At 37.1% G+C, this 23,876-nt stretch overlaps 2 protein-coding genes across 11 annotated transcripts in view; one reads left to right on the top strand and one right to left on the bottom strand.

Annotated features, from left to right (window-relative positions):
* The window catches only part of LOC137249931 (uncharacterized), a 281,596-nt gene that overhangs the window by 72,720 nt on the left and 185,000 nt on the right, over window positions 1-23,876 (bottom strand). The gene's annotated exons all lie outside the window — the stretch shown is intronic.
* tefu (Serine/threonine-protein kinase tefu) overlaps window positions 1-23,876 on the top strand; it is a 261,095-nt gene that overhangs the window by 67,540 nt on the left and 169,679 nt on the right. For 9 of the 10 annotated variants that reach the window (XR_010952623.1, XR_010952624.1, XM_067782012.1 and 6 more), the window contains exons 6-7: window positions 21,449-21,691; window positions 21,762-21,895. The exons of the other annotated variant lie outside the window; for it this stretch is intronic. Coding sequence is in view for 7 of the 9 variants with exons in the window: in XM_067782012.1 (XP_067638113.1) it covers window positions 21,449-21,691; window positions 21,762-21,895 (377 nt within the window). In the remaining 2 variants the exon portion in view is untranslated. The remainder of the gene's footprint in view (window positions 1-21,448; window positions 21,692-21,761; window positions 21,896-23,876) is intronic. 10 annotated transcript variants of the gene reach the window in all.

Raw genomic sequence — 23,876 nt, 5'->3', positions numbered from 1 at the left:
CACATCCATAAATCAATCATTATGTATCTACATAACCGAATCAATAATTATATATACACATATGTACGTACACGCAGCGGAGAAGCAACGCACAAACACATGCATATATCTTATCTGAGGTGCTCACAAGAGAGGGCAATAATTTGTGCAAGAATTACTCACGCGCATATGAGAAGCTATACCCGTAGTTGTGGCTGGTGATTTTGTAACTGATAACTAACTAGTAAGTTCTGGAATGGAAAAGCCTAGAAGTATGCAACGAGAAATCAAAAAATATAAAAGGCCGCCACAGTAGAGGCGCGAGAGTTAGTTTCATTTAAGCTATCAATCAGTTTGATTTAAGCAATCTATTAGCTGCGGAGTATAAGTGTTACTGTGAAGTACTTTAATAAAGGCCATTTTGCATTATTAAATAGTGGAGTTATTTATTCAACAGTTTAGTGATTCGAACGTTAGCAGAGGGGCAAATAAGAGGATTTGCAGTAAATTCGTTACAGTATATTTACAGGTAATTATTATTTACTGACACTTTGGCCAATTGCAAATGGACTATGGTCAGCCATATCATCGTGTGAGACATCCAGGCTAACTTGGCCCTCATATGACAAGGGGCGCACAAGAGCGCTTCTGATTTTAAACAAATCAGTTCGATCGTCCCTGATAAGGGTTCTAACAGGGCATTGTTTAATAGGCACGCATGGTGCTAGAATGGGGGTAACGACCTTCGACTACTGTCGCAGCTGCAGATGTACAGAAGAAGAGGAGAGTGTTCAGCAGTATTTTGGCAGGCCCGTGGCTTCTTCCAGTGGGTAATTTGGGACGTCCATTGTGTAAATAAGGTCGCGGAGGATTTAGTCGGTGATAACGCCAGGTTTCGCGAGGCGAAAAAACTGGAGAGATCAGGGAGGTAGCCGTTTATTCTGTTGCAAAGCTCATCGATCTTTGGGCCTGGACCTGTGGCTAAACTTACGGCCTCCGCCGGGAAGTAGGGCCGAATTTGGGAATTCTAACGGCGCACAGTGTTTCGTGTAGAACAAGCCAGCTGGACAAAATATTTTATGAGATTTTCCGTTTCATATGCAGTCATTTATTACAACTGCGTCATTTTTTTCAGCCATATGTTCTTTTTTTTTATTTTTTTCCAAAATTTTACTTCATATGCATACATTTGCTTATTTCATATACAGTAACTAATGTGAATAAGTGACATAGATCCAAAAAAAATTTAAAGGAGTCAAGAATATTACTTTATTGTACTTAAATTGAATGGACTACAAATCTCAATACTCTAAAAAATTCTAAAAATTCGGAAAAAAATTTAATTTTTTTATGACAATTCGTCGAATTTTTCAAACATTTTTTAAATATAATTTAGTTTCTGTTATAGATCGTGTCAAATTTTCTTATGGGAAATTAGTTAAAATAAATTTGCGAAAGGGAAAATTGTAAGAATTGTCCAAAAAGGGGTATCTACTTAATTATGTGAGTGACTGTACATATGTCCATACATGTTTTGTATTTATTTGAGTATTTATCCTGGCACTACAATTTTTACAAAATTATTTTATAGCACCAGTCAGGAATGTAAAAGTGAATTACAATAATAATAATAACAATGTAAATATTTAAATTAATTATGTGAAAATTACTTATTACAAAAACTTAAAAGTAAAGTATCATACAAAGTAGAAAAGACAATAGATTTAAATTAAATAAAACCTGATCCAACAAAAAGTTATAGGGTAGGTTATATTTTGTTTGTTTAGAAAAAATAAATTTAATTGGACGACAATACATGGTAGAAGAAGGTCGAGGATTCTGCCGAACAATGTTACCTTTTTCATCCTGTAATTGAAGAGGAACGAAAGAAAATATAAACAAAAACTCATCAGTGTCAGAACTGCATGTAAACTTTTGCTTATATGTACTATGGTCAGAGCTTCCATCGCAACCCCACTTGCTGATTAAAGTATACGTCAAGTTTGTAGGTAATAAACTTACAAAAACTTCTTGATTTGCTAAAACCAGGCATGCTTAACCAACGAACCGATATCATTTCGTTACGATAATTAACGTTAATAAACGAAACAAAGTCATTTCGTTTCGTTTATTGACGTTAAGAACGTCAAATTAACGAAATGATTTTGTTTCGTTTTCTGCCATATCAAAACGGAATCAAATCGTTTATGTTGATTATTAATTTCAAACTATGCTGGCAAAGCTGATTGATGGCGGAGTCATTAAAGGTGAAAGCATTAGCCAAGCTGATTGCAACTTTTCTCATGAATTTTGACAGTACGAACATTTCTCAGAGTATTTTTGACATTACCACCAACGAATTAGACAAACAAATTACATGGAGTTTGTGTGTGTATGTCCGCTCGCTGTTACCACCTTACAGCTTCACCATGGCTATAGCATTGGCAGCACAATTCAAAAATAAAGTATCACGTTTTTGTTAACGTTTTTAACGTTAACGAAAGCTTTTCGTTTCGGTTAAAAACGAGATACAATTTATCTTGATAATTTCTTTATCGATAATATTTCGAAGTGTTTCTACGGAAACGGTGGACATTTTTTGATAAACGATTAGCTTAACGTTAATGTGCATCCCTGGCTAAAACTAAACGCTCAACAGTTTTATCTAATAGGGACTGGACTTTAATTTCCGCACGTGTTTCACCCACATCAATTTCATTTGTATAGCATTCTGCCTTAGCTTTTCTTAGACTATAAAATGATGGATAAACTTTATGGCCTGCCTTGTGCTCCACTTCCGAGTCGTTTTGTACCTATGAGTCGTCGACTTGCTATCTACGTAGTATGCTAAAGCTTCTACATTGCTCAAGCATATTGCACCTGGCTCACATGTCATCTTTGTTCCGGATATTTGAGTGGTTTCCTGTGATTTTTTATAATGTTAGCAACATTTCTGTTGCCGGACATACGCGTTGATACTTCTGCCGCATAAAGTAATTCACCAGGACTTCTAGATTGCAAGAGGTCATCCACTCGACGCCGTTTGGTTTTTTCACTGCAGCTAACAAAGACCTTCTTTCGTCTTCCGGGGCCGAGGTTACCTGAAGAAGTGGTTGGCTGGTCTGATAGCAACTTTGAATCCACCGTTATTGTAAATGTGAAGTCTGGACCCGAAAGTCACTCCGAGTTTTTATTCAAAAATCGCTCCTTATGTCTTCCAGAAGTGTTCCACTTTTGATCCAGCTTCGACGAATATGCCGATATTTGTAAGCTTAAACTTTTTATCGAATACTCGGCTGCTTCGCTTAAATCGTACCTAAGTACAACAAAACTCAATAATTCTTTATATCTGGTTTCCTTCGAATGTTGAACCCAAATGTCAAAAAACTCCGTTCTTGGTACGGTTATAACTAAACTGCTTTGTGTTTTTGATTTTCCGACAGGGTGAATAGTTGATGATTGTTGTGCTGCCATCTTAAGTGTCGTTGATCGTTCTGATTTGTTATCAGTTGTGCAGTATTTATATTACATTCAGGTATTGGCGTAGATGCTAACAAATGGGGTTGTTTTGTGTAGCGTTCCAGTGTGGTTATACCTGCATTAGGATTGCTTTGTATGTACCTGTTTTTATGCCTTGGTGACTGGTGCGGTAGGTTGTGGCAGGTTGAAGTCAGTGATCTTCGCCTTTTTGCTTTTGGTGTGCTCTTGTTGACCTTGCGCGTTTATTTTTGTGTGTTTTATGGCTACGTGTTTGTTCCCTGTACCTGGGAATTGGTTTTGCCGTTTGTAGATCAGCTTTAAAGGTTCAAATATCTCGTTGGAGCTGGTACGTACATACATCCTATTATATATGTAGAGATAACTAAATCTACAAAAAAAAAAATTTAAAATAGATGTGCAAAGAATTCGCAATGGTTTTTTCTTTCGACTATTAGAGAATACTTGCGGCTATAACATATGTAAAATGTCCGCGGATGTATGTAACTTTTTTTGTCGCTAAAGTTAAAAATATAGAGAAAAAATACCTTTTCTTCTTAATAACGGAATGTTAAATATATTGAAAATACTCTAATTGTGAAAGAATTACTATTAAAAAATTTTACTTACCTTCGAGCTTAGAATCCATCAAAAAAATTATATAAAAGTGTTCACTTAAAGGAAATATGAAGCTTAATATTCAACAAGAACTTTGCAAATTAATCAATGCATTTTACGGCCACTCCTGCCTTCTTATTTCAATTACTCAATATATATGAGCAGAAATATCAAAAAAAAGCAAAAATCCCGTTATTTTGTTTATTTTCTTTCATTTCTCATTACACTTTTCTTGGAATAAAAACTTTGTTTTTGTCCAGCTAGCTTGTTCTACACGAAACACTGGGGAAAATAAACGAGCCGAGGCGGATTCAATTACCTTGCGTAAAGCACGCTCCCCTTGGTGGGCATCAGTCGGGATAGGGAGGGCAGCAAAGCGGTTGTCTGTAAAGGATTTTTATTCGGTCCACTTTCCTTTTTTAAAGTTAATGAAAGTGCGTTTTTCTGTGACTATGAAGTCGGCGGAACGCTCGAGCGAAATAAGGATAGGCAGGTGGTCGGATGCCAATGTTACCATCGGCTGCCAGTTGACGGAGTTCACGAGTTCTGCGCTCACGATTGAAATATCCGGCGAACTGTGAACAGCTTCCTACCATACGTGTGGGAGCGTCTCCGTTTATTGTGCAGAACGTCCGCCAACATCTCACCCCTACTATCCACCCGCAAGTTTGAATGCCATAGATCGTGATGGGCATTGAAATCGCTTAAGATAATGCGATTGTTGCCAGTAAGTAAGGCGCTTATATTAGGGCCGTATCCACTGGGGAAACAGGTGGCAGGAGGGATGTAGATGTTGATGATTTCTAGGTTTGCATCGTCTGACCGGATAGATAAGCCTTGACGTTCTAAGACACTGTCCCTGCGGTCGATGTCGGGATCAAATATATGATATTGCACAGAGTGGTGTATGATAAACGCGAGACCGCCTCCATTTCCGCTCTCGCGATCTTTTCCGTGGACATTATACCCAGAACAGGTCTGCAATGCAGATCTTGCTGTGAGTTTAGTCTCCTGAATCGCAGCAATGCGGATGTTGTGCCGCTTCATGGAATCGACTATCTCCGTGATCTTCCCAGTTAATCCATTACAGTCTTAACTGCAGAATTCTGAAGTGCACTACACCGTTAGCAATTATTTATAGCTAGTTAATTTTATTTCGCAGTTTATCTGATTTACTTGTTTTGTTTTGTGTTTACCTGCAATTGTCACTTATTTTTATGTCCGATATTTTGATAGTTGCCAGCAGTGTTCATGTCTCAATTATATGGTTGGCTCATCTCATCAGCTGATTTTATTTATTTCATTGCATGGTCGATGGGATTGTCAAAAGGGGATGGCAAACTCAAAATGAAACCAACACATTGTCAACATTTTCTTACACATACAAAAACTGCAAAGTTTTATGTTTCCATTCCGTACCATTCGCACCAACACCAACACAGATTTTGACAATTTGAACAGACATATTTTGTTATTGTACAGATGAGCCAACCATATAGTTGATCCATGGCAGTGTTGTGAAACTTACGGCGTTATTATGTATAACGCAAAGCGACTATATTTATGAAATTGCTCTAGGTGACATTGGAAAACTATTTGTTATTTCTATAACATAAAAGGTAACGGCATAAACAAATCGAGATAAGTTTAGACCTTCATATATCAAAATGCTCAGAATGAAAAAAAGAACTGATTTAGCCCTGTCCGTCCGTCTCTGTGTGCACACGATGACTTGAGTAAATGTTGAGATATCTCATTGAAATTTGGTATTTGGCACTCATCTCCCATCGTTATGCAAAATGAGCGAAATCGGATGATTACCACGCTCGCCTTCATCATATATAACATTTAGTAAATAATACACCCAGAATGTTGAAATTTGATGGTTAGACTGATATTGAGACTTAATAAAAATTTGAAAAACTTTTTGAAAATGAGCGTGGCACCGCCCACTTGTGATAAAATAAATTTTACAAATATTATTAACATAAATCAAAAACCGTTAAACCTATCATAACAAAATTCGACAGAGAGGTTGCCTTTACTATAAAGAATGCTTCGAAAAAAAAATTAAATCGGTTACGAACCACGTCCAATTTTATATAAGACTAGCGGACGCCGTTGCACTTCGTAGCAACCAACCAAAAAAAGCAATGAAAGATTATAAATTTTTTTATGAAATTAATGCATTGTATTACAAAATTATTAACGTCAATCCAAAACATTTGGATATACAATATTTTTAGTTTACTCATTGGAAGCGAGCACAAACAAACAATTTGGAGTTCCAACTCTTGAGCAGGCCACGTATAGCTGCCCATGTGAAAAGCACGGCTCCTCCAAATTTAATCCGCATATTTGAAGCGTTTGTTCTTGTGCCTTATTGATGGACATGACAAATGATACCTCCCTGATCTCTCCAGTTTTTTCGCCTCGCGAAACCTGGCATTATCACCGACTAAATCTTCCGTGACCCTATTTACAACATGGACGTCCCAAATGTCGACCATTTTGAACATCCACGTCGATGGCACTACGCTACCGACTGTCCTACACCCCAAAATCTTGGGTGTGACCTTTGATCAGGATATACATTTTGGTGAGCACGCAGCCGCAATTGTTCCGAGAATTCAGAGCCGTAACAAAATCCTCAAATCCCTCGCTGGCAGTAGCTGGGGAAAAGATAAAGAAACGCTCATGACTACATACAAAGCAATTAGCCAGCCGATTACGTGCTACGCGTCACCCATATGGTCGCGAAGCCTTAAAATTACCCACTGGAAGAAGCTACAGGCCTGCCAAAATACTGCTCTCAGAATTGCCACGGGCTGTCTTCTTATGTCCCCAGAACACCATCTGCATAATGAGGCGAGAATACTCCCCATCAGGGAGAGAAATGAGATGCTGACCAAACAGTTCCTGTTGAATACCCAGAAACCTGAGCATCCCAATACGGCACCTGAGAACCCAGCCGTATGAAGCGAAAAAACACAAGCAGGTCCTTGGTGAACTCCATATACAGGCGTCGGACCTTTATGCCGGGAATTGCCCGGTGAATCCAGTACTTAAAGAAAAGTATCCAAAACTCGCGGAAGAGGAACGCATACTCCCAGGGAAACGCGTGTCACTCTTGCTAAACTTCTTTCTAGATACTGTAACAGGTTAAACTCTTACCTATCCAGAATCAACCCCGACATACAAAATGTATGCCCCGCTTGCAATGTGTCCCCACATGACACCAACCATCTCTTTAATTGTAATGTGGAACCAACGCCTCTAACACCCCTTTCCTTATGGTCCACCCCTGTTGAAACGGCAAGTTTCCTTGGACTCCCGTTAGAGGATATTGATGACAATTTTTGATCGGTCGCGGCTGTCAGGTGGGGCGAAGCATTGCTACAACAACAACAAAACAACAAATGATAGACGCACTGGGAATTGCAAACGCAATTTTCATATGATATTCCGCATGAAGTAATTACCTTAAATGTCGGCATGAAATTGTCTCTTACAATTTTGGTCGCACCAAAAGAAGTCATTTGAAATGCCGCATTGTATTCTTGAATGTGAGACAAAAAATGCTTAGAAGTTTGCGACGTTCCAAAAATGAATGAATGAAGTGGATGGGGGGAGATTCAAATGCTGGTAGTCTCACTTTTCCATTAGCACAACACATGTCAGGCGTTTCACCCTGAAATTTGGCTGCATCACAATGTGGACATCTCACCGTCATTCCACCAATATTGGCATGTTCACTATAATCATTTTCGCTATTGTAAGCGAAAGCAGCTTATTCCATCTCTTGCACAGCACGACGTGAAAGTCGTGTCGTTAGTCTCGATGCTGGATTTAATGGATTTGGATCTGTCGATCTATGACGACGTGCGTTTCGTAATTGTTGTACTTGGTTTTGTTGTGAGCGTTCCTCTACACTTTGCGCTCTCCTTTGATTAAATCTATAGGGAGAATTACGCGTACGTCGACCTATAGTTGATCGTCTTGTTGGTGACATTTTGATGCATATGATGAAATGATGGAAAAAATCTTTTTTAACTATGTTTTCTTGCACTGAACACACTTAAAATCACTTTTTAAATTAATAATAGTTGGAGAAATGTAGAGCGTTTTCTACATCTATGTACAATGCCAAATCAATAGGCAAACGAAATTTGGTTTTTATATGGCTTTATTTTGTCGTAACTATTTGACGATTACAAATTCAATGATCTTATATGCTAAGAAAAAATTCAATTTAGGCAGCAGAATTTAAGTTTAGGAATTTTCTATGGAAAAGTCCTGCTATTTAATGTTGACAAAATAAGCGACGAGTGCGAAGAGTATATAGGCAAAGTAATATTAGTGCAGGTGAGTGTGCATTATGTTGCTGCAGTGGGAGTGCAGTGCATTGAGGAATATGCGATAAAAGCAAAATGATAAAAAAAATAGAAAAACAAAAACGAAGACGGTGACGTGACGTTGTACAACAAAAGCATGAATGCGTGCGATGAGTGGGAGTGTGTGTTTGTATGTATGCAAATTATTAACTTAACGAAGATATGTTGGAAAGGCAGGCGTGAACAATAGTTACCATCAGAAGAAAGTGATTGATAAACATTTGCATTTGGACAGGTTTATCTGTTTAACATTTGTATGCTGTCAATGAAATTAACTTGTAATAGGTTGGATCGATTTTTTTCGTTAGGTCGGACCGAAATGTAAACTTTTTTTTTCAAATTTTGAATTTTTTCTAAAAAAAAAATCATAACTCAAGAATGGCTAAACCGATTTGGGATTTCAAAATCAACTAACCATCATATCTCCTTCCTGTATCTTTCCTAAAAATTTCATGGCAATCTGTAGAGCCGTTCTCAAGTTATGGAGTGACAATCAAAATGTACACTTCTTTTTATATATAGATTTTTTATAAAAGATTTTTAAAGGGTCGGGGAAGAATAAAATAAACTATATCTTTGCAAAAAAAAGCTTTATATAAATGGTGTTTCATTTCCCAAATGGAATTGTATTAAGAAAAAGGAAAAAATTTAAATTTGAAAATGGGCATGGCACCGCACCTTTTTTGACCAAGCAATTTCCTATGTTTCGGGAGCCATAACTCGAAGAAAAATTAACGAATCGTAATAAGATTGTGTACTTTTCCTTATACCAGGAAATATTTCTAGTAAAAAAGGACGGGATCGGTTAAAGACCACGCCCACTTTTATATATAAAGGATGTTAAAAAGAGTAGTAGACTAGAATAATAAGCTATATCTAGCGAAAAATAGTTTTGTATCAATGATATTTCACTTACCAAGTTTTATTGTAAAACGAAATTGGGAGACATTTTTTTTGTTGGACGGCGCCACGCCCCTTCTACGATCAAGCATTACACAACATCTCTAGAGCCTAAAAAAATCCCTTGTAACAAAATTCGAAAAGTTATTTATTTGAAATAACTGTCCAATTGAAGCTCACGCTAAGTATATAATGTTCGGTTACACCCGATCTTAGACACCCTTACTTGTTTATTTTTTAAATCGATGTAAACAAGATTTTTGCATAAATTATGCAATATAAAATTTTTGGGAAAGGTTGAGACCGTGAATATTTTTTCGTAAATTTGCAAAGAATGCTAGTACTACAAATAGTAGCTCAACCAAAAAATTTAAAATCCTGGGGTCGTCAGAGCCTCGCCTGGTAAATATGTGTATGACACATTAATATTTGTAACAGGATTCCCCTCGTAATCGCCTGACCCACGATAATGATTACAGTTTTCGTAATTTTAAGAAAGTTTAAATTACGATTACTTAAATCGTAACCGTAGTTGCAATCGATTACACATCTTATCCTTATCACCCAGCTCGATGCGTTGGCAATTTGTATTTCAGTGCTCATCTTCATTTTTTAAGTTTTCACAGGACGATTTGGCACTTTATATTGAGCACTACCACAACCAAGTGCTGTTCACTAGTAAACGTTGGCACTAGTTTTACATATATTTTTTGGTAAGCTTTTCCGATCTATTCTGGAGTAGTGCAAATAAAACAATTTAGTCCACCTTACAGCTCGACGTTTCGCCAAATTTCCTTGGCTTCTTGTGGAGCTTTTCTTTATTTATCAACAATAAAAACACAAAAACAACAACAGCATTAATTTGAAATTATCACAAATACACATATTCACATTTAACATTGATTTATAAATTATGACATTTTCACTTACATTTAAATTATGGCATTAAATTATGAAATGAAATATAATTTACAGAAATGAAAAAAATAGTTATTCTACCACTACACTGTTAGCAATTATTTATCGCTAGTTAATTTTATTTCGCAGTTTATCTGATTTACTTGTTTTGTTTTGTGTTTACCTGCAATTGTCACTTATTTTTATATTCGATATTTTGATAGTTGCCAGCAGTGTTGTGAAACTTACGGCGTTATTATGTACTAGCAGGGTACCCGACGTTGTTCGGGATGCGTATTTATATTAAAGGGGCCTTTATTTTTTTTTTTTTTAATTTTATTTAGTGTATGTGTACGACAACCAATCGCACACCTACCAAAGCATCGCAGTACACACGAAAACTTTGCGCCACCTGTCAGCGAATAGATAAACCGAATTGCACCAAAAGGTTTGAGTCCCTGATTAACGCGTGTAAAAGGTTCAAAATCTTAGCTAAAAGTATTTCATATTGTAGGTAAATTTAAAGATTTTGGAGCAAATACATTTTGACCGATAACTCAGTTATCTATTAATTTATCGAAATATAACACTATCTATTCATGAATTTGATTTTTAATTTATATGAAGCTGAAAAAAAACTTTGCAAAGGCATTCTTTGATATTTGTTTGGAAACTAAGTGTATTTTCCTTCGTTTTTCAAAAAAAAATCCTTAAAAGTAGCTTAATTATAGCTTAAATAACTATATCTTTTTTGTTTCTCACGCGATTTTAATGAAATAAGTTCTAGATTCCCTTCAGGATTACAGGCTATCCATCTGCGAAAGTCTCATAAAAATCCATTCGTTAGTTTCCGAGATTATCGATATCATACAGACAAACAGAAAAAAGTGGTGCCGATGGATTCTACGACATTCCAAACGTCAAGTACACTATTTTTTTTAGAAATCTTGGATGTACAGACACGATTTTCTAGAGATTTATTATAGTATAGATAGAAGAAGATAGATTTCCTTCGTTTTTCAAAAAAAAAAAAAAATCCTTAAAAGTAGCTTAATTATAACTTAAACAACTATATCTTTTTTGTTTCTCACGCGATTTTAATGAAATAAGTTCTAGATTCCCTTCTGGATTACAGGCTATCCATCTGTGAAAGTCTCATAAAAATCCATTCGTTAGTTTCCGAGATTATCGATATCATACAGACAAACAGACAAACCGACAAACAGAAAAAAGTGGTGCCGATGGATTCTACATTCCAAACGTCAAGTGCACTCATTTTTTTTTAGAAATCTTGGATGTACAGACACGATTTCCTAGAGATTTATTATAGTATAGTATAGAAGAAGATAGATTACCTTCGTTTTTCAAAAAAAAAATCCTTAAAAGTAGCTTAATTATAGCTTAAACAACTATATCTTTTTTGTTTCTCACGCGATTTTAATGAAATAAGTTCTAGATTCCCTTCTGGATTACAGGCTATCCATCTGTGAAAGTCTCATTAAAATCCATTCGTTAGTTTCCGAGATTATCGATATCATACAGACAAACAGACAAACAGAAAAAAGTGGTGCCGATGGATTCTACGACATTCCAAACGTCAAGTACACTCATTTTGTTTTTAGAAGTCTTGGATGTACAGACACGATTTTCTAGAGATTTATTATAGTATAGATAACGCAAAGTGACGCGAAGAGTCACTTTCACCCAAGTGAAACCAAATTCGTATCATATAAGAGCATTCATTCACTTCGGTGAATCTCAGGGACTATCGGTGACTGTAGGTGATTGTCTTACGTTTTTTCGTATTATATAGCAACGCAAAGTGTCACGAACACTAATTTTTGCTGTCAAAATATTCACTTGCTTCTGGGTCGCGTTTGCTTCATTCACTTCGTTTTTTCATTGTCGTTTTTCTAAAATTTTGAGTAAAAATCTTAGCATTTCGGAAAAAAAAAGATTGAAATTTTCCATAGACATAAAGGTTATATTTATTTAGAGCTTCATTCAATGTATATTCGTCAAAAAATTTTACAAGAATAAAAAAAACATAAGCGAAACCTATAAAAATTATAGCCAGGGACCAGAACAGTTGTTCCTTTTGTAATAAAATTCCTTGAGAAAAAATGTTGGTATGGCCTAGAAGGTTCAATGTGGTCATAATTAATCGTTCCCGACATGGTCGAGCTTGTACCTTTAATGGTGCTTGTTACCGGAACATCCGGATATTTATCCTGTAAAGGACCATCAACATCGATAACACTCCCTGAAACCTTCGGAGATTTTCTTTATCGCTACAACAACAACAACAGTTGGTTATGGTTTTTCGATAACAAGTTTCTAGTGCTAGAAGGAAAAATTTTAAAGTGTCCCTACAGGTTTCAAATCCAGATATTTACGAGAATGGATTGGTAGAAAATTCGTTTCATTTGGATGAACCGTATCTTATTTATAGGGTCGTACTTTTATTCTGATAATAAAAAATATAAATCTGGATTTAACTTTTATTTTCGGACTTATATTATAAATATCCAAATTTTATTTTTTTGTGTGAATTTTTTTGAAAAAGGATGCATGATTCGTCATGAAAATGCTATGGGTATCTCCGGAATCCCATACACTTTCACCAAGCAATAGTTTTTAACCGGGCTTTTCGAGTCAAGAAAAAAACTATTAAAATGAGTCACTGATTATAACTAATAGTTATACTATAGTTTTGTCACTATCTTTCGTTACGATCCTTATTTTCTTAGTTTTATGTCAAAAACTAATTCTGGGTAATAGGAAAATAAAAATAAGAATTTTATTGTGGATTTTTAATAAATGTAATAATTATACCACTGTGCTTCTTTTTTTTTAAATGTTATTATAAATCGGTGATTCTGCTGATTCTCGAACAACGTAGTGAATTATTTCGAACCTCAAAGGTGTAGCGCAAATAATCTGTCTCGTCGACAAGCATCGGTACAATTCAGGTACGCAACATCTAATCCCAGAAGAATTAGGCAAGGGGTACCACAAGGTGGTGTCCTATCCTCGCTACTGTTTAGCTTCTATATATCGAAGCCCCTGACTGCACGATAATGGCTACAGGTCCCCGGGCCACCCATTGATGAGATAGGTAATAAAATAAACAACTATCTCCTGATCTCTCAAGTTCTTTCGCTTCGCGAACCCTGTCATTGTCACCGACCAAATCATCGGCGATTTTATTTATAAAATGGATGCGCCAAATGTCAACCATATTGAACATCCACGTCGATGGCGTCACGCTACCGTCTGTCTTACACCCAAAATTCTTGGGTGTGACGTTCGATCAGCAATTAAATTTTGGAGAGCATGCAACCGCAATTATACCTATAATCCATAGCCGTAATAAAATCCTCAAATCTCTTGCCGGCGTCACTTGGGGTAAAGATAAAGAAACGCTCATTACCACTTACAAATCAATTGGCCAGCCGATAGCATGCACCGCATCCCCGATGTGGTCGCCAAGCCTAAAGACCACTCAGTGGAAGAAGCTACAGGTCTGTCAAAATACTGCCCTCAGAACCGGCATCGGGTTGTCTTCATATGTCCACAGAACACGATTTATATAATGAGGGAGAGAAATGAGATGCTAACCAAACAGTTCCGGTTGAATACCCGGTAACATGGGCATCCCAACAGACATCTGATTGATGAGTCAACACCGCCCAGAGGCTTGGGGAGTCATCTCCGTAAGCATTATGAGAAAATACGGCACCTGAGAACGCAGCCGTATGAAGCCAAAAAACACAAGTAGGTCCCCAGTGAACTCCACAAACAGGCGTCGGACCTTTATGCCAGGAATTGCCCGGTGAATCCAGTACTCGAAGAACAATACCCAAAACTTGCAGAAGAGGAACGCACACTCCCCAGGGAAACGCGAGTCTGTCTCTTACAATTTTGGTCGCACCAAAAGAAGTCATTTGAAATGCCGCATTGTATTCTTGAATGTGAGACAAAAAATGCTTAGACGTTTGCGACGTTCCAAAAATGAATGAATGAAGTGGATCGGGGGGAGATTGAAATGCTGGTAGTCTCACTTTTCCATTAGCACAACACATGCTGAAATTTGGCTGCATCACAATGTGGACATGTCACCGTCATTCCACCAATATTGGCATGTTCACTATAATCATTTTCGCTATTGTAAGCGAAAGCAGCTTATTCCATCTCTTGCACAGCACGACGTGGAAGTCGTGTTGTTAGTCTCGATGCTGGATTTAATGGATTTGGATCTGTCGATCTATGACGACGTGCGTTTCGTAATTGTTGTACTTGGTTTTGTTGTGAGCGTTCCTCTACACTTTGCGCTCTCCTTTGATTAAATCTATAGGGAGAATTACGCGTACGTCGACCTATAGTTGATCGTCTTGTTGGTGACATTTTGATGCATATGATGAAATGATGGAAAAAATCTTTTTTAACTATGTTTTCTTGCACTGAACACACTTAAAATCACTTTTTAAATTAATAATAGTTGGAGAAATGTAGAGCGTTTTCTACATCTATGTATATGCCAAATCAATAGGCAAACGAAATTTGGTTTTTATATGGCTTTATTTTGTCGTAACTCTTTGACGATTACAAATTCAATGATCTTATATGCTAAGAAAAAATTCAATTTAGGCAGCAGAATTTAAGTTTAGGAATTTTCCATGGAAAAGTCCTGCTATTTAATGTTGACGAAATAAGCGACGAGTGCGAAGAGTATATAGGCAAAGTAATATTAGTGCAGGTGAGTGTGCATTATGTTGCTGCAGTGGGAGTGCAGTGCATTGAGGAATATGCGATAAAAGCAAAATGATAAAAAAAAAAGCGAAAAACAAAAACGAAGACGGTGACGTGACGTTGTACAACAAAAGCATGAATGCGTGCGATGAGTGGGAGTGTGTGTTTGTATGTATGCAAATTATTAACTTAACGAAGATATGTTGGAAAGGCAGGCGTGAACAATAGTTACCATCAGAAGACAGTGATTGATAAACATTTGCATTTGGACAGGTTCATCTGTTTAACATATGTATGCTGTCAATGAAATTAACTTGTAATAGGTTGGATCGATTTTTTTCGTTAGGTCGGACCGAAATGTAAACTTTTTTTTTTTTTCAAATTTTGAATTTTCTAAAAAAAAAATCATAACTCAAGAATGGCTAAACCGATTTGGGATTTCAAAATCAACTAACCATCATATCTCCTTCCTGTATCTTTCCTAAAAATTTCATGGCAATCTGTCGAGCCGTTCTCAAGTTATGGAGTGACAATCAAAATGTACACTTCTTTTTATATATAGATTTTTTATAAAAGATTTTTAAAGGGTCGGGGAAGAATAAAATAAACTATATCTTTGCAAAAAAAAGCTTTATATAAATGGTGTTTCATTTCCCAAATGGAATTGTATTAAGAAAAAGGAAAAAATTTTAATTTGAAAATGGGCATGGCACAGCCCCTTTTTTGACCAAGCAATTTCCTATGTTTCGGGAGCCATAACTCGAAGAAAAATTAACGAATCGTAATAAGATTGTGTGCTTTTCCTTATACCAGGAAATATTTCTAGTAAAAAAGGACGGGATCGGTTAAAGACCACGCCCACTTTTATATATAAAGGATGTTAAAAAGAGTAGTAGACTAGAATAATAAGCTATATCTAGCGAAAATTTTGTATCAATGATATTTCACTTACCAAGTTTTATTGTAAAACGAAATTGGGAGACATTTTTTTTGTTGGACGGCGCCACGCCCCTTCTACGATCAAGCATTACACAACATTTCTAGAGCCTAAAAAAATCCCTTGTAACAAAATTCGAAAAGTTATTTATTTGAAATGAACTGTCCAATTGAAGCTCAAGCTAAGTATATAATGTTCGGTTACACCCGATCTTAGACACCCTTACCTGTTTATTTTTTAAATCGAGGTAAACAAGATTTTTGCATAAATTAAGCAATATAAAATTTTTGGGAAAGGTTGAGACCGTGAATATTTTTTCGTAAATTTGCAAAGAATGCTAGTACTATAAATAGTAGCTCAACCAAAAAATTTAAAAGCCTGGGATCGTCAGAGCCTCGCCTGGTAAATATGTGTATGACACATTAATATTTGTAACAGGATTCCCCTCGCGTAGGTGAGGTTGACAATTGGATTGCGGAAGCTTGAAGCTATAAGGCTTTGTATTGCGCTTATCAGTCCCTTGAATCGCATCGTAATCGCCTGACCCACGATAACGATTACAGTTTTCGTAATTTTAAGAAAGTTTAAATTACGATTACTTAAATCGTAACCGTAGTTGCAATCGATTACACATCTTATCCTTATCACCCAGCTCGATGCGTTGGCAATTTGTATTTCAGTGCTCATCATAACTAATAGTTATACTATAGTTTTGTCACTATCTTTCGTTACGATCCTTATTTTCTTAGTTTTATGTCAAAAACTAATTCTGAGTAATAGGAAAATAAAAATAATAATTTTATTGTGGATTTTTTAATAACTGTAATAATTATACCACTGTGCTTCTTTTTTTTAAATGTTATTATAAATCGGTGATTCTGCTGATTCTCGAACAACGTAGTGAATTATTTCGAACCTCAAAGGTGTATCGCAAATAATCTGTCTCGTCGACAAGCATCGGTACAATTCAGGTACGCAACATCTAAGCCCAGAAGAATTAGGCAAGGGGTACCACAAGGTGGTGTCCTATCCTCGCTTCTGTTTAGCTTCTATATATCGAAGCCCCTGACTGCACGATAATGGCTACAGGTCCCCGGGCCACCCATCGATGAGATAGGTAATAAAATAAACAACTATCTCCTAATCTCTCAAGTTCTTTCGCTTCGCGAACCCTGTCATTGTCACCGACCAAATCATCGGCGATTTTATTTATAAAATGGATGCGCCAAATGTCAACCATATTGAACATCCACGTCGATGGCGTCACGCTACCGTCTGTCTTACACCCAAAATTCCTGGGTGTGACGTTCGATCAGCAATTAAATTTTGGAGAGCATGCAACCGCAATTATACCTATAATCCATAGCCGTAATAAAATCCTCAAATCTCTTGCCGGCGTCACTTGGGGTAAAGATAAAGAAACGCTCATTACCACTTACAAATCAATTGGCCAGCCGATAGCATGCACCGCTTCCCCGATGTGGTCGCCAAGCCTAAAGACCACTCAGTGGAAGAAGCTACAGGTCTGTCAAAATACTGCCCTCAGAACCGGCCTCGGGTTGTCTTCATATGTCCACAGAACACGATTTACATAATGAGGGAGAGAAATGAGATGCTAACCAAACAGTTCCGGTTGAATACCCGGAAACATGGGCATCCCAACAAACATCTGATTGATGAGTCAACACCGCCCAGAGGCTTGGGGAGTCATCTCCGTAAGCATTATGAGAAAATACGGCACCTGAGAACACAGCCGTATGAAGCCAAAAAACACAAGTAGTTCCCCAGTGAACTCCACAAACAGGCGTCGGACCTTTATGCCAGGAATTGCCCGGTGAATCCAGTACTCGAAGAACAATACCCAAAACTTGCAGAAGAGGAACGCACACTCCCCAGGGAAACGCGAGTCACTCTGGCTCAACTTCGTTCTGGATACTGTAACAGGTTAAACTCTTACCTATCCAGAATCAATCCCGACATACAAAGCATATCGTTAGCTTAATGTGAAAATGTGCTAAGTCAACTTTTACGAATTTTACAGGAGACGAAAAAAACTGAATAATTTTTGAAATACCCTTCCTTTTTCAAACTATGAATGAGGATACCTTAATTGTAATGCTTTTGAGTGTAGAAGCTTTGAAAAAGATAAATAAAAATCATGTCTGCCAACCCAGCAGCTATTTTATGACAGCACAATTTCCGCACTCAGCAAATCTTTTTTCCTGACTTAGCACTTTTTACTCAATGTTTTCCCATCACTCCTCAACTTAATGATTGAAATAAAGCACTAAAACTATATATTTCACAAAAAATACTATTTATTTCTCAAACTATTTCTAACGGTTCTGATCTGGACTCTTTTGCCGGATGGTGCGCAGACAATAATTTATATTTAATTCAAACAAATGCTGTGTTGTGTCTTATTCCAAAAAGGCAACAGCCACATACTTTATCTACAAAATAAATACTAAATCTCTTAATCGTTGTCAAGAGATTAAAGACTTGAGTGTAATTTTTAACTCCAAACTCTCTCTAGTACCATTGACTTCGTTGTTTCAAAATTTGTTGCAATGGTTGGGTTCAGTAGACTTAACACCACTAACTTTAAGGATCCTATGACGTTGAGGGCACTTTATATATCCTTGGTCAGAAGTGATCTTGAATATTGCTCAATAATATGGAATCCTTTCCTATAAAATGGAGAGGGCTCAAACAATTCTTACAAAAATTGCTTTACGTATGCTTCACTGGCCAAACGGCCTCCATCATATACCAGCAGGCACAAATTGCTTGGTCTTCAGGCTTTGCATGACGGAAGAACTTTTATCTCACTATGCTTGACTTTAGCACGAATTGCTCTGATTTATCTAATTTGTTCATTCCATATATTCCAATGCGTGATCTTCGGCATAATAGATTCTTTATCTAAATAACTAATAAAACGAATTATGCTATGAATGAACCTATAACTAGGACTATACACTTAGCAAATCGATTCAGTACTGTTCTTAATTTTAATAACAGCTTATATAAGTTTAAGCTTGAATTGTTTTCTATTTTTAACTAGTCTGTAACAAAGCATGTAGTTATCGACATATAACAATTGAAGTAGATTATGGTCAGCGCAAAGCATTTATCAAACACCAAAGGTATGTCTCAATTGGGTGAATCCAATTTAAAGGGTTGTGTAGGCAAATCTCTCAAGGGGTTCCCAGCGCAATATATAGCTTCTCTAACCCAATTGTCAACCTCACCTCTCTCTCTTGTCTCTGTTTCATTGACAGCCGAGACTCTGGCGACCCCAAGTTCTTCATGGAACTAGGGAGTGGGGAGGACGGGCTTAGAAGGTTTAATGTGGTCATATAAATTGTTCCCGAGATGGCCGGACTAGTACCTTAATAGTGCTTTGTTACCGGAACGTACCGCATCTATATGTATGCGGCAAAGGACCATCAACATCGGCCCAAAGCCTTCGGGGAGTGTCTTTATCGTTAATACAACAACAACAACAAAGCATGTACTTTTAGACTGAATGAATTAAATAAGTAAATAAAATGCGCGCACAAAGAAATGACTAGTAATTCAGATTGATATTATTGACTGGTTGACTTAGCACATTTTTTTGAACAGTTGATGACTTAGCACATTTACACATCATATCAAACAGCACGTAAAAATTAAAAATTAAAATATTTTTTTCTTGTGATCGATGTATTTTGAATTCCAAAAAAAGTGACTTAGCACATTTTCACATTAAGCTAACGATATGTCCTGCTTGTAACGTGTCCTTACATGACACCAACCATATCTTCAATTGTATTGTGCAACTAACGCCTCTAACACGCCTCTAATTATGGTCCACCTCTGTTGAAACAGCGAGTTTCTTTGGACTTCCGTTAGAGGATATTGATGACAATTTGTGATCGTTCGCACACGTCAGTTCACAGCCTCGTTTGCCTACGCAAAGTACTCGTTTTTTTCGATAGTGCAAAAAAGAACCTCTTTGCTTCCTAAAACAATGTTGTAGTTTAAGCAACTATTGGTCGTGGTACGATTTTTCAAGACCGTCTTATAGAGGAATTACAAGTTACGCGATGGTGACTCCTTATTTGCCTGGAGTTTCAGCATGGTTAAAACCCAACGGGAACTACATGCTAAGCATTTCGTTGCAGTTTTTAAAGTTCAGATATACTGCAAGCTTACTCCTGTGCTTTCATGAGTATTTTGCGTTACCATACATCACCTTAAAAGTCTCACTGGAGTAAGTGTAGGCCTCTAAAGAGGGAAATGGGGTGCTGACCAAGCAGTTCCTGCTAAATGGTTTCCAAATGGATCATCTAAGCGAACTTCTAGACGCAGCTCAATGAACCCTATTATTAAAACCATGTATTAAGGCATAGCAAAAGAAGAATGGAAACGCGTCACCCCGGTCAATAAAGGCTCCTTGCATCAGAATTGTACCTTCAGACTTGGCGTCTAGCTGGGAAAATAGGTGCCTTTAGTTTCACTGGCAAAAATTCAGCCTCAACGAATCGGCTATTGCGAGGATCTTGTATTATCTTTGGCAATTGTTGTGTTGCTACTGTTACAATGGCTCGGTTTTTACAGCCAGCAACACATTTTCCATCCGTAGGGGATTATTGCCAAAAAAATTACAATTATCAGCAAATGGTACACAACACTCGAAAGCACCACCGCAAATTCAAAAGAAGCTGGGAAGAGGATATGAACATATCCGATTTGTGAATAATTCAAAACATGTTTCCATTTATTTGTATAAAACATATTATTTGCCATTTGAAAAAGGGTGCAAAAGTGGTACACTCAGGCAGGTTTGTTTTCTTTTTTATTTTTACATGTTCACTAAAAATAATTTCAATTATTGAAATAATAAACACTCCACTTAACAACAATATCAAAATCTATTGATTTACACCATTTTCTCTCATTTGAAATTGTCAGGTGTTTACCTGCAATATTGCCAGATCGTTAAAACGATTTTATTCCGAAAAAATTGCACTGCAAAGTTTTTCGAAATAAAAGTAATAAGTGGCTATACTTGCTACGTATTGGTCTTGACAGTCTCAGTGAATACGTAGTGACTACGTAAGAGGACAAACGCGAATACGTAAGAAGTTATAAAATACGAATTCTGGGTGAATGTGAATGTGAGTGTATGCGACGCAAACATTCACGGTGACATACATAATACGGGCCTAAATCTGACTTACTATAACCGCCAAATTCGGTGAATTTTCGCTGTCCCGCAAATCGCATGCTTATTTAGAATTTTTCAATAGGTAAATTTGGAATAGGTTGTCTTTGGTTAAGGTCGAGAAATGCGTACAATTTGTCTCGTACCAACCATATTTTTGCTAATATCATGAATACAGTTTTTAGAAAAGTTTGAGTTAAGTTGTAAACTAATGATTGTATGATCCTTTAAATATGTTGCGTCAGTATTTTTAAACAATTGGTTTCTTTTTTTTTATAGGAAATATTTTTTATATCGATACATTCCTCTCTACATGCTATTTATCCTGATATTAATAATGGCAGTTTTAAGACTATTGAAATAGCAATAAAAGATAGTTGGCCGAAAACTATACATAAACTTAAGTCAATAGTAGATTTGGAAATAAGAGAGCGCAAAATGACCCTTCAACGTCCAAATCAATCTGGCTTCGAAAAATTTCTAGAGCAATTTATTGAAACAGCAAGCACCATAGCTTATGTGGTATGTTTACGCAGTAAAGTTAAAAATTTTTAAATGTTCATAGCACAATAGATTCTCTTGTTATTTCCAGTTGTTTTGGCATATTAACGACAAAATTGTTGCGTCTGCAGATGATGAACCAATGAACAAAATTGCTAAAGTTTCAGAAAAATTGGATGTTGTGTTACGTCTTGTACAACATGATACAACCTTCAATGAAATCTGGTATGTATGCACATTTTTGCTTAGATATCGTAAAGGGCTGTTTCAAGTCTTCGGCTGACCTAAAATAGCATAACGTAGAGCCTAGCTAGTGGATAAACTGAAGAAAGTCCATAATCGCCTTTTTGATACTGTACAAGAGAACGAATAACTTCACAAAATTTTAAGACTGAAGGCAGAGTGGAAGCGAGAAGCGTTGTTATAATATATAGATAAAAAGCTTTGTACTTCTTATGGAAGTTTAAGCTTGTATAACATTTCAGAGAGAAATATTGCATTCTGCCATCAACCTAAATGATGGCCGTGCTGGTTTGGGATGGGTCATGTTGTTGTTGTACCGATAAGTACACTCCCCGAAGGCCTTGGGGAGTGTTATCGAGTTGATGGTCCTTTGCCGGATGCAGATCCGGTACGTTGCGGTAACAAGCCCGACCATCTGGGGAACGATTCTTATGACCACATGCGATCTTCTAGGCCATACCGCCCTCCCACCCCCTAGATCCATGAGGAGTTCGGGGTCGCCAGAGCCTCGGCTTTTAATGAAACAGGATTCGCCACGGATAGGTGAGGTTGGCAATTGGGTTTGGATAAGCTATATATTGCGCTGGCAACCTGAAAAGGTTACGCTACACAACCCCTTGAATCTGGTATTTTAGCCGCCTCTTACGACAGGCATACCTACCGCGGCTATATTCTAACCCCCTAACCCACTGGGGGGTGGGGTGGGCCATCGGCAGTGCTTGTCAACCATCCAGTGTATTTCTACCAAGAAAAGCTTTTCAGCAAAAATTCATGTGCCTTAGTAGATGCCCTTTGTTTCAAGCAATGAGAAAATATAGACAGTTGCACACCACAGAAACCACGTCTTTAGTCTCCTCGAAGGTTCAAGTTCAATTGACTGAAGCTTCGCAATTTGCAGTTAGAGCAGCTAATAGGTTACAACCGAACCATCCGCTTTCAACCGAACCACATACCACACCCGTTTTATTTAATCCAAAAACCGGCCTTAAATATCCAACATAAAACAAATATCCTAATAAAAAAGATTTTCATAAAAGTGTGTTCACGCAGAAAGGTGATTTGTGCAAAAAAATTTTAGAACACGTAGTCGGTATTGGAGCGGCTGGGAATATTTTTTGAAGCACCTCCAAACCGCCTAAAATTACTTACTTACTTAATTGGCGCTTAACCGTCTAAACGGTTATGGCCGTCCAACAAGGTGCGCCAGTCGCTCCTTCGCTCCGCCAACCGGCGCCAATTGGTCACTCCAAGGGAGTTTAAATCGTTTTCCACCTGGTCCTTCCAACGGAGTGGGGGCCGCCCTCTACCTCTGCTTCCATAGGCGGGTTCCGATAGAAACACTTTCTTGGCCGGAGCATCATCCTTCATTCGCATAACATGGCCTAGCGTTTTAATTCGCTGGACTATGTTGATGTCTGCGTAGAGTGTAGTGTAAACAGCCAACAATTTAATCCCAAATATTTAAATCAGTCTAATATGCTACCCTGCTACAAAAATAGTCTAAATGTTCTTCAACACATATATATGCATTTGATAATTGCTGACATAGCCATTCGCACGTTTTAATACAGGTGTGTGTACAACACACAACCAAACAAATTTGAATTCTAGCAAATTTGCAAACATTGCATTTCCCACAGAAGTCACAGCCCAACACAGATGTGTAGGTACATATTTTGTATCGAGTTGTATGTAGGTATGTAAGTATGTATGCTTAAGGTAGATATGCATGTAATTATGTATGCTTAAATGTAAATATGTATGTAAGAATATGTTTAGAATAGTTTAATATTATAAGACATTTAGAATTCACTCATTAAGGTCACAACTCTTTTTATTGCATTTTAATCTTGTATATGGCGATCCTGCCTATGATTCTACTGGCTAAATTTTCAGCCTAATTTCATAGCTGGCAAGGATTTTACTGGCTGATTACAGACTAAGCCTTGTAAAAGAAGCAAAT

Source organism: Eurosta solidaginis, chromosome 4 (assembly GCF_040869045.1).
Source record: "Eurosta solidaginis isolate ZX-2024a chromosome 4, ASM4086904v1, whole genome shotgun sequence".
Classification (NCBI taxonomy): Eukaryota; Metazoa; Arthropoda; class Insecta; order Diptera; family Tephritidae; genus Eurosta; species Eurosta solidaginis.
The sequence above is the reverse complement of the archived record's forward strand: the minus strand, read 5'-3'. Positions and strand labels throughout refer to the sequence as shown.